Source organism: Pteropus alecto, unplaced genomic scaffold, assembly GCF_000325575.1.
Source record: "Pteropus alecto unplaced genomic scaffold, ASM32557v1 scaffold7, whole genome shotgun sequence".
NCBI lineage: Eukaryota > Metazoa > Chordata > Mammalia > Chiroptera > Pteropodidae > Pteropus > Pteropus alecto.
In genome coordinates this window covers 43,676,492-43,687,727 of record NW_006494614.1, presented here as the reverse complement: position 1 = coordinate 43,687,727, position 11,236 = coordinate 43,676,492, and the positions used below count along the sequence as shown (strand labels likewise).

Below are 11,236 nucleotides of genomic sequence, written 5' to 3'. Positions count from 1 at the left end.
GAGGAAGGAGAGGGCAGAGACCTAAATGAGGCAAGCAGTGAGCCCTATGCTGGGCCTCTCCTTGGGGCTTTCCTTGCTCAGTCCTAATCAGATGGCTGGCTCCAGTCACTGCTTCTGCCAATGGGCTGTGGGTACTCGATGGCAGGGCCTGCAGCTCATTCACCTTGTGCACCAGCACAGTACCAGGCACATGAGAAGGCACTCCAGAGACTGTTTACTGAACCAGAAAATGAAGCAGAGCACTGAGCGTTGGGAGAGCCCATCAAGAACAGCTGGAGTTGGGGTGGGGATGGAGGTGGAGGGCTCAGCAATCAAAAACACGGAACTTTATTTTCCTGATTTCCTCATCTACAAATACATGAGCAAAGGTCTCCCTCTGGCTGAGCCTGGGGCTTAGAAGCAGTGCAGGGCCACCCCTCACAGAGGACTTGCCATGTGCCTGGCATCTTCACATTTCCTTCCCAGGTCAACCCTGTAAGGTAGGTACTATCTCTATCCTAAGGCTTAAAATGGATTTTAAAAGTTGCCCAAAGGTACGCTGCTAGTAAGCGGCACAACTTAGACTCACATACGGATATGTCATACTTCAGAGATTGTACTTTGAACCACTCTCCATTCATCCAACAAATCTCCGTGAGTGCCATCTGTGTTTCAAGAATGTTCCTAGGTTCTGGGAACACAGCTGTGGGCAAACTCTGCCAGAGTTCCCTGAGAGTTCTCATGCCAGTTAATGAAGCAAACAGACGATACAAGAAACAAAAACATATGACCAAATTACATAACATCAAGATGAGACAAACACTATCAAGAAAAATAAGGCAGAATAATGGGATAGAGTAGGAGTTGTCATACTTTTTCTGTAAAAGCCAGAGAGTAAATATTTTTGGTTTTGCTGGCCACATGGTCTTTGTTGCAACTACTCAACTCTGCAACAGCAGTCATGGGAAACATGTAAATGAGTGGTGTGGCTATGTGCCAATAAAACTTTAATAATGGACAGTGAATTCAGGATTTCATATAATTCTCATGTGTCACACAATGTTATTCTTTTGACATCTTTTTTTCAGTTTTCAGAAACATAAAAACCATTCTTCACTTGCGGGCCACACAAAAACAGGTGGTAGCCTAGATTAGGCCTATCGGCTATAGCTTGCCAATTCTTGGGACAGAGTGTTGCTGGGGTGTCTATGTGGAGATGCACTTTATTTTTTAAATTTTTTATTGTGTTTCAGGTTATAATTCAACATCTGTATATGGGGATGTCCTTTAGATAGAATGGCCAAAGGGGCCTCCCCAAGGTGATGACATTTGAGCAGAGACCTAAATGAGGAAAGCAATGACCCCTATGCTCCTAGAAAGTGAAAAGCAAGTGCAAAGGCCTGGCACTATGACTGGAGGGGATGGAGCGGGGCAAAGGGGCAGGCAAGGGGTCTCAGAAGTCAGCAGGAGCCAGATCACATGGGCCCCCAGGCCCTTGTACAGTCTAAATGTGATTGCAAGACTCTGGGCTCTGGCACTTACTAGCTTTGTGACCCTGGGCAAGTTATTGAACGTCTCTGTGCCTCATTTCTTAGCAAAATGGTAATAATAATGGTACCTGTCTTAGAGGGTTATAGGACTAAGTGAGCATAATGCTCTAAATGAATGTTAGCTGTTGATATTAATATCTGAATCCAATTGGATGAGGGAGAAGTTGGGAGAAGTGATGACAACTTCAAACTCACCCACGATATCCACCACATCCGGCCGGATGAGAGGCTCTCCACCTGTAAGCCGGATCTTATCTACGCCTTCTTTCACAAAGAGACGTGCCAGGGTCAGGATCTCTTCTGTGGTCAGCAGGTCAGCCTTGGGGGTCAGTGGGACACCCTCCTCGGGCATGCAGTACTGACCTAAAGGGGAAGAGATGGGACATGGAGGTAGGAAATAATGACAGAAGTCAGGCCCATGATGTCTCCGATCCCCCATGTCCCCACCAGGCCAGAACTTTCTCCTGAACCCCACCTAGACAATGATGAGAGACTTTGCTAAATCTGAGGTCCAGACCCTAGGCCAGATTCTCTCTGGGCCTCACCTTTCTCATTTATGAAATGCTAACATTCTTCTCCTTGGCAACATCCCTCCATGGAGGGGTGGGGGGGTGAGGGTAAGGGTTAAAGATGATAAACTAGGCTGAGAGGAGAGCCTGGCTTGGGGTAGGGAGATGCCAAGATGCTGATTCCCCCTGTTCTGGGCCCATTTCTGCTGGTATTGTTCACCCTCTTTCATTTCACCCGTTTTTTGCAAAGAGTTACCCATCTCTGTCTGTGTTGTGAGGTGCAGGAGGCTGGGAAGTACTCTCTGGCCTGGTAAAAGCAGCGGTAGCTTATTAACAGTCCCGTCTTATAGGGTGGAAAACTGAGGTACTACTTGTTCAGGGCGAGTTAGCAGAATGGGGTAAATGAAGTGAGCCCTGGCAGGTGAGCGGGGGCACTATCCCTACCATCAGTTCACTTGGTACAGTGTTATCAAGAGTTGGGTCGAAATGTGTTAGAGTGTCATTCGGCCAAATTAGTGAAGGGTCCAGATTGGTCTTTTAAGACAGAATAAGATAGATAAGAATATCAGAACATCAGTACCACATGCAGTAAGTATTGTTAGGTTAAACTACTACACACACACACCTTATTTAAACCGTTAAGAACAAAAACTACATTTGATCTTAGCCAAAAGGCCGAGAAGTGATACACCCAGACACACACGCACACACACACACACACGTTATTTATTAGGTCATAAAATAAATATATTTCTTATTGTGAATTACAGTGGAAGGAAGGGAGGCAGGGAGGGACAGAGAGGGGCACGCAAACTTTGCAAGTTTCTCCCCAGTGGATACATCCCCCGAGCACTGTGTGTGGGATTATGAAGTGAGGACTCTGTGTATCTGCTTGGCCGGACAACTTCCAACATGAGACTGGGGTGTCTCCATAGCTGGCAGTGTTGGCCAGGGGCACCCCTGTGTATGTCACATGTTTATGGTGTCTAGCACGGCCACCCTGGGTGAGTACCATCCGCGTTTGTCCTGAACTTTGAGCCCTGCAAGGAAATGGGAGGAAAGAAAAAAATGACCCCTGAAGAGAGTTCCAGATCCAGCCTAGATCCTAACCACAATAGCAAATTTATTCTCAAACCTAATCCCAAGTAGAATCCAGCTTCGAGGATCATGAAACTCAATCTCGACCACTATCTTACCCCTGAACTCCACATGACAAGCAAGGAAAATGGATGGGTGGGCAAGTTAGAAAGAATTGGGAGGATTGAGAAGGATTCTTGGGCATAAGGAGATTTCAGAAACTGCTTCAACAGAGAGACAGAAGCCCAGAAAGGGCCCAGGAAGGAGACTCACATCTGAGGTTGCACTTCTCTGTGAGGGAGATCCGCAGGTAGCTGTGTTGCCTGCCGAAGCTGTCAGTGAGGAAGGCAGAGAAGGGGGCCGGGTGCTCCCTCAGGAACTGCCTCCGCCTGGACAGCTCCTGCAGTGACAAGGCAGGGAGGAAACATGGGTGGTTGCTCCCTGGCTGGAGAGGAGCAAGGAGAGCCCACCTGGGGAAATCCCACCTTGGGGACATAACCTTGTCTCATCAACCACCCCCTCTCATCTCTGACATCTGTACAGCACTTCTAAACTTTCCATCCATGTGGGTTTCACAGTCCTGGGGGAGCTGGGATTGCCCATTCTTCACAGATCGGGAAACAAGCCTGAAGGGAAGGACATGCCCCTAGTCCCCAACACTCAGCTCATGGGTGTGGGACCACTGAAGGGCATACCCATTCCCCCTCCCTCAAAAGAAGCCCATCCAGGAACAAACGTCTCCAGTATCTCTTGGACAGGTCACTGAAAGAAAACGTGCCACTTGGAAAATGGCAACCATACCAACTGGCAAGCAGGTCCAGAGAGGAGGAGGGAAGGAGCAGGTAACTGAGGATGGTGGTACCACTGCTGCATGACCTGGGACTTCGTAAGCCACCTCTCCAACCCATGTTTCCCATTCTTTATCTTTACCATAGCAGACAGAAGCAGCTCAAAGCGAAAGCACTAACTCTGGGGACTGGGTGTCACACAAGCTGCTTTTCTCTTAACTAATTCCCTGGGCTCCCTGGAGCATCCCCATTGCCCAGGACGACCCAACAGGCCAAGCCATTGGGAACAGCTGGGGTAGGTATACCCACCGGAGGGCTTCCCTCAGGCAGAAGGCCTCTGGGGCAAGAACAGCACAACCAGGGAGACCTGCAAAAGTAATGAGGCCACCAGCCTCCAGGAAGGCAGAGTGGAAGGGCCAGAATGACCACCCCACTAACCCCATGCAAAGATTATGCCAATCTTTATCCTTCACTCTATCCATTGCCAGAAAGAAGGATTATGCATCTATTGTTTGGAGCCTAAGTGGGAGGAGATTGCTGGAGGCTCACTGCAAGGCCCAAACTCATCCTGGAGAGAGAAAGGAGGCAGCCAACCTTATCCTTTCCGAAGTCTGATGTAGTATGATTTCCTGCTTTGAAAGCAGAACCCTAGACCTTGACAGATGATAATGAGATAGCTCATTAGATTAGATTGCTCTAAGAAGATACATTTGAAAAACATCTTAAAGTTCCAGAGAATGTTCTCTGTTCAACCCCCACACCTACCCCAAGACTTAATATAAATAAGGCTTGGATGCGGTCCATGAACACCTTTGGCAGAACAAGGATTCAAATCCAGGTCCTCTGATTCCAAGATCTAAACTCTTTCCTCTAATTGCATAGGGCAAGTCAGAGAAGGTACATGGGATGGTATACAGGGCGACGAGAAGCCACTTCTTTAGAATCTTTAGAACAAAGAAATTCTAACCTGGCAGTCATCCATGAGGGCTACGGGCAAGACTCTGGATTGGGGCAAGAACTCCTGGTTTCTGGGCCAGGAGTGACCCTATATACTCGAAAAGTTCCATAACTCCTGGAGACCTGTTTTTCCACTTGTAAAATAAGAACAGAGTAATGGGCTAAGGTAAAGAAAGTGGGGCAGGAAGCTGGTAGATAAACAACTAGGATTATCATGATTTCGTAACCTAAGAGAGCAAAAGGCCTCAGGCCCTCCTGAGGTCCAGGGAAACTGCTGACTTGCACCCAGGAGAAAGAAACATTTACTTTAAAACCACCTGGGGAGCTTAAGCAAATAATTCCACTGGAAGCCAACTGTATTTGATCTCTGAGTGCTTGTGTTTTTAATCTCTCCAAGTGATTCTAATGTGCAGCCAAGGTTTGAGAAACACTGTAGCAGGTCTGATTATAGAAAATGATAAAATAACATTTACAGCTGAAGAAAAGCCTAGGTAAAGGAAACTGGGTTCTAGAAAAGGTAAGGGACTTTCCCCAAATAGGGAAACAGGCTTTAGAACCCAGGGATCCCATTCACATGCTTTTGCCTAGTTTTCAAGCCCTTTAGCAAACTGACCTCACTGCCCACCCTGAGACCAGTTTCCCACATCCTCCAAGAAACCCTGCTCCCAGTCCCATGACAAGTCATGACAAGTAAGCAGCAGTCACTTCTCTGAACTGCAGTTTACTGTAATCATAATAGTACCTGTCCTCCCTGCTCACCCCACTGCCTTTCCACTGGTTATCTTCGAGTGGGGCAGGGGATGCTCCAGAGTTAAGGGTTCAATTGGCCACCAGAGTCCAGGAGACAAGATGCCTGGGAATCTGGATTTACGGTAGCTGCACCCTCTTCTCCATCCATAGCTATTTGCAATTCATTAATTTGTTAATCACTCCAAACTCTACCTTCTTACTTGCCAAGATGCCCACTGCCTCACCCTCATCTTAACATATAGGGGAAGTGGCTGGGTGAGAGAGGAGACAAAATAAATCCAGGAATTGGAAGCAAGTGAGAGGACCAAGGAGTACGACTCAGCAGAAACCCAGGAGCAAGCAGTGTAATGGGGCAATCAAGAATGGAATTAGACACTCTGTTCTGACCAGGGGAGAGGCAGGCCGAATTTCATTTTTGAGACGTGGGGTGACCTTATGTAGATTCATTCAAACTCTGTACTGCCAGTACCTGACCCAGCTTAGCCTCCTACATATATACACACTCTCCCACTCCCTCCCCTCAAGACTTGCAAATTCATCATGTGGATATTAACAAGTTTCATCTCTGCCTCTTTTATCCCACACTGCATGCCCTACTTTCGTTCTTCTAGTTTTTTCCTTTCCCTCAAATATCCCAGAGAAAAAAAATAATCAGTATTAGTCAAAGAAGTCTTGGACCCAGAAGGAATTACCATCAGGCAAGGTAGACAGCAATACTTCTCACCTAGAAAGGGCTGGGACATGTCAGAAGTAGAATGGCCTTAGTGGATCCTATACCCAGGGCCCCAGCCTGAACCAAGCTGTTTTCCCTGTGTGGGAAGCCCTCCTGCCTGACTTGGTATCCCTGTGTCCAAACAGTATGTTCATAGCAAGTATCAAACTTCTGTGTCAATGAACAAGTAGGCAGGTCCCTAATCCAAAGAGAAAGAGGTGTGTGCAAAACCCATTTTCATTGGGATCATCTTTGATTTCCTGGCTGGGCTCTAGTATCAAAATGGTTTAACCTAGTACAGTGGTTCTCAGCTCTGCTTGCATATCAAAATCACCTGAAGAGCTTCTAAGACGTACTAATGCTAGAGTCCCACCAATTCTGATTCAATTGCTCTGAGATGGGCCCCAGCTTCGTTTTTGTTCGTTTGAAGTGCTTAGCTTACTACTCTGCAGCCCAGCCTCGGAACCACAGGCCCAGACACAACAGGATCAGGTGTCATTCTACTTCAGGGGTAGTTGTTGTGGTTCTGAGCACAGGGCTTTGGGAGTACGTAAACCTGAATTATAAGCTCGGCTCTGTTACTCACTAGCTGTTGAGCAAGTCGCTTAAATTCTTTAAGCCTTAAGTTTCCGCCTCCATAAAGTGTAGATAATTATCTACCTAAGTAAATTGGAGGTGTTCATTGCCACAGAGTAGGTACCAAATATGTGATTGCTGCCATTTTCTTAATATAACACCCGCTTACTTATGTCCAGTCGTCAAACAAAAAAATATTCATGAGGCGCAATTGTGTGTGCTGTGACTAGTTTTCTCACTCTTGTCAGCTTCTCCAGTCCTGCAAGGTCTTGGCCTTCCACCCTACTTAAAGGCAGATGGGCCATGGCTGGGGTTTCTGACCTGCTGTCACACTACTCAAAACAGGACAGTGGGGTCTAAGACACCCAGGACCACAGACACTAGAGCTAACAATCAGGCACTTGGCAGCCTACCATATGTTACTAGTTATTTTGTCTACCTGCCCAGTGAAGACCGGGGAAGAGTGGGTTGGGGAAGGGTGGTACAAAGGAATTAGTTAAGTAAGGGACCCTGCCCTCAAAGTGCCTCCCCTAGTAGTTAGTCGCTAACCTTGAGTGTTTGATTTTGATGATAAAGGCCAACCCCCAAACAGCTAGAGTGTAGACAGAGTGCAGAGTTATGCAGGAGAAAAAGCACATGCCAAACTCAAATATCGGTAGCCCCGATTTACCTACTATTTGCAATGATGTATACTTGGAGTGCCTCAAAAATCAATCTCTACTAAGTGAGAAGATCTAGCAAAGTGCCAGCCCCAGGCCTAGCTCCCTCCCCTTCCTCCACCCTAAATGTGAGGTCTTCACACCCATGGTTCCTGTCAAGGAGTGTCACACTCTTCTCAAGTAAGGATGTTGAGGAGCTGGGCAGGCTGAGAGTCAAGATAACCCCCTGCTTTCCCTCTATCGTTTTTCCTTCCATGTGTCCCTGTCCCCAAGCCAAGCCCTGCTGTACCCTTCTACTTTCTCCTGCACGCAGTTCCTTCCTCTATAACCTGCTCTCCAACATCTGTTTCTTTTGGGCCCTTTGAACAGCTGGGTGCCTCTACCCAGCACATTCTTCTCTCCCCTGCCCCAAGGCAGGAGGCCCAAGACCTGAGGAGAGCCCTCTGGCACCAACAAAGCCTGCATGGAACCTGAGGGAAACAAAGATGGGTGTAGTGCTTCTGGACTGGGGTAAGCTCTCCAGAGTAGACTGTCTGGGCCACCCCAATCATGACGTCAGGTAGCTGCATCTCTTCCTCCCACCTCCCCATTTACCTACACACTACCACTTGCCCTTCTTATTTGTAGTAGTTGCTGAACCTATCCTTGAACCAACCCCAAGACCTCCTTGCCACTGTCCTCACAGCCAGCTCCCACTCTACACCTCACCTCTCTCTCACACCCACACCCTGACACACAAAATGTTATTTACCCCATGGCTTTCTCCTCTTCCCCTCTGTCCCTCCAAGCACCTCTGATCCCAAACCAGAGGGCCAGGGCTCTGGGAGTGGGGTGGCGGAAAGCACCCTGAAGGAAAGAAAGACAAGACAGGATAGGGGTCCCAGATGCTGCCACCTCTGCTCTTGCCAACTGGCAAGCTCTGGGGATAGACTGAATATATATTTATCTCCAAACTTGTCTCACCTCTGAGATTCTCTCAAAGACATTCTGTACCCTTTCCCACTGTGTAAAGGTGGGCTGGCACAACGCTCTGGTTTTAAGAACATTAAGAAAGAGAAAGTGAAAGACCCAAGAGCTAGGTGAAATTAGAGGTAGAGCAAAGGTGAAAACATAGGGCTCCCTATCCATTACTCTATCTTCTATTCCATGAGCCCCCTCACTAGTTGTGTTCCAAACAGCCAAAAATATCTGCCGATTCCACTGCCTACAGAGCACCATGTTAAGCACTGTGGAGAAATACTTAGAAAGGCAGGGGAGCATCCAGCACTCAAGGAGCAACCCGTCTGCCGAAGATAACCCTAGTGGGGAGCATCCAGGATGGGAGGTCGGTGACCAAATAGCTGACGGTATGACTATCTTGAATGTCTAGGCGGGAGGGGACTGATGGGACACAGCATGGGCAGCAAAGATGACAATTACACTGAACATACAGAATTCAGCACTTACATGTGCCAGGCTTTGTTCTAAGTATGTGGGTGTGTGTACATTAACTCTGTTAATCCCTATAACCACCTGATAGAATAGACACTACTATTCCCATTTTACAGATAAGACTGAGGCATTGAGAGGTGAAGTTCACATACCTCATAAGTGGGAAGGCATTCTGCTCCAGCATCTATGTTCTTACCTACTAATCATGGCTCCCCTCACAGTATAAAGGAAGAGATAGGCCTCACCCCCTCTTCTCCCCACATGGAAGAAGCAGGAGCACAGGCTCCAGAGTTTGAGCTCCTGCTCCTTTACTTTATTCAAGTTAACTTCAATAAGCCCTCACACCTGAAATACACTCTGCTTATTTAACACGATTTACTATGAGGACTAAAGCACTTAGCACAGGTCCTCTCATGAAAGATACAAAATAAATCAGGGGCAGGAGGAAGAAGAAACTTTCCTTTTCCTGAATTGTTTAAAGATCTCACAGCAATCTTTGCTTTCCTATTTTTCCCTCAATGAAACTCAGAGTTCAAGGATACTGAAACACTTGTAAACTTTCCAGCAATGGGGCATGCTATCTGAAGATCCCAGAGGGGTTCAGATTTGGGAAAAGCAAGTTAAGCTGAGGCCCTCTCCTAGGATATGAAGCTTTATGGTAGGACATGGGAAAAGAATAACCAGAAGAGTCTAGAAAAAAAGGTTTCACAAATGAGAAGAGATGTTTTTCCCAAAATTATTCCCTATATGAAAAGAACAAACTTAAAACTTACTGTGATAGGAATCACTCTGAGGGTGCTGTCAAGGACTGAGGGAGCCTATCCTGACCCTACAGAGAAACCAGTATCTTTAACCTGGAAAAGCCCAGATCCTCCTGCTCCGTGCTGCTCTATAATGAGGCCCAATCTTCCTAAGGGAGATGAAGATGAAACAGTCAGAGCCCTGTGACTACAGAAGTGACAACTATTGGTGGTACCAAGGTGACATTTTCAGTCAGTGTCACACAGGAACACCTGATCATACACAAACAATCTCCAATAAGGGATAGGGAGGAAAATATTTAAGAGGCAAGTCTGAGGGATACTAATAACATCTCATAGGATTCGAAGTCCTACCTGCCAGCTCCCTATCTCTGGTAGCCACTCATACCTGGAAGGGGTTGCACGGTTTGAATAGGCAGGGAGTTTTAGGCAACAACCTCAAGGAGCGCCCCGCCCCCTGCTCCCCCGCGCTGGGGAATGGGGTGAGAATGGTTTAATCTAGAGAGCATTCCATGCCTCTCCCCACCCCCAATTAAGCGCCGAGGGGTCCCTCGCAAAAGAGGCCACAGACGGCCGGGGGTGCTTCTCTCGGCATAAGGGGAAGCTTGCCAGGCCACCCCATCCCGGGAACACAGACTGGCTTACCTCCGTGGCAGACTGGGAGGACTCCCCGGGACAGGGTTGCATCACTGGAGCCCCTGAGCTGCAGCTCCGGACGCTGGACCTCAAGACCCGCAGCAGCATCCGGGACACCGGTCGCGCCGCCATGAAGCCTGCTGTCCTGAGCGTGACTCCCTTAGGAAGTCGGCTTCAAGAACACTAACTCCGGGCTCGCTGCCTGGGTCTTTGCAGAGGGGGCGGGGCAAGGGAGGGGGCTGTGCCGCGCAGCCTTCTGGGTGTTGTAGTCCACTTCCTCTACTCTTCTTAGCTGGGTAAGACGTTCTAGGGCTTGGAAAGCGCAAGTTCAAACTCAGAGGAGAGTCTTGTCCTACAGGTCTTGTCCTACAGGCTTCTCTGGCTGCCTTGGTCCCGTGCTTAAGTCGTAGCGTGACTGGCACAAAGTGCTGCAAGCAGAGCAGGACTTTGAATGAAGGATTACTTTGGGCACAAAATTTAAGAGAGTGCCAAAAAAGTAGGTTATCAAGATAAGTAACGTTTTAATGCAATATTTTGCAAAGTCAGCCACAATGAACAAAATATCAGCGTTTTATATAAAAACAAGATTTGACCTTGCACATTTGTAACTCACCTTACTCTCTTCACTGCAGTCTAGGCCCTGGTGATATGATGGTCAGCTCCCTCTTTCAAGATACGCTTCTCCAATTGTGCCCCAAAAGGACATTAACAATCTTAGCCTCTCCATAAAAAATAAAAAATAAAAAAAGAAAAGAAAAAGAATATATGGAAAGAAGTCATAGAAAGAGCGGATATCATTTTTGGAATGCTTCCTACACAACAAATACAATGTTAGGCTTCATTTAATACTT

At 47.4% G+C, this 11,236-nt stretch overlaps 1 protein-coding gene and 1 pseudogene across 4 annotated transcripts in view; both read right to left on the bottom strand.

Moving 5' to 3' along the window:
* The window catches only part of MOCS1 (molybdenum cofactor synthesis 1), a 36,272-nt gene extending 25,679 nt beyond the window's left edge, over positions 1-10,593 (bottom strand). For 3 of the 4 annotated variants that reach the window (XM_015600583.2, XM_015600584.2, XM_006926585.3), the window contains exons 1-3: positions 10,395-10,593; positions 3,389-3,515; positions 1,725-1,892 (exon numbers count right to left, since the gene is read on the bottom strand). In XM_015600583.2, the coding sequence (XP_015456069.1) occupies positions 1,725-1,892; positions 3,389-3,515; positions 10,395-10,517 (418 nt within the window). In that variant the 5' untranslated portion in view covers positions 10,518-10,593. The remainder of the gene's footprint in view (positions 1-1,724; positions 1,893-3,388; positions 3,516-10,394) is intronic. The other variant, XM_025042706.1, reaches the window with a different exon arrangement.
* LOC112474639 lies at positions 2,556-2,725 on the bottom strand (annotated as a pseudogene).
* Positions 10,594-11,236: the final 643 nt, after the last annotated feature.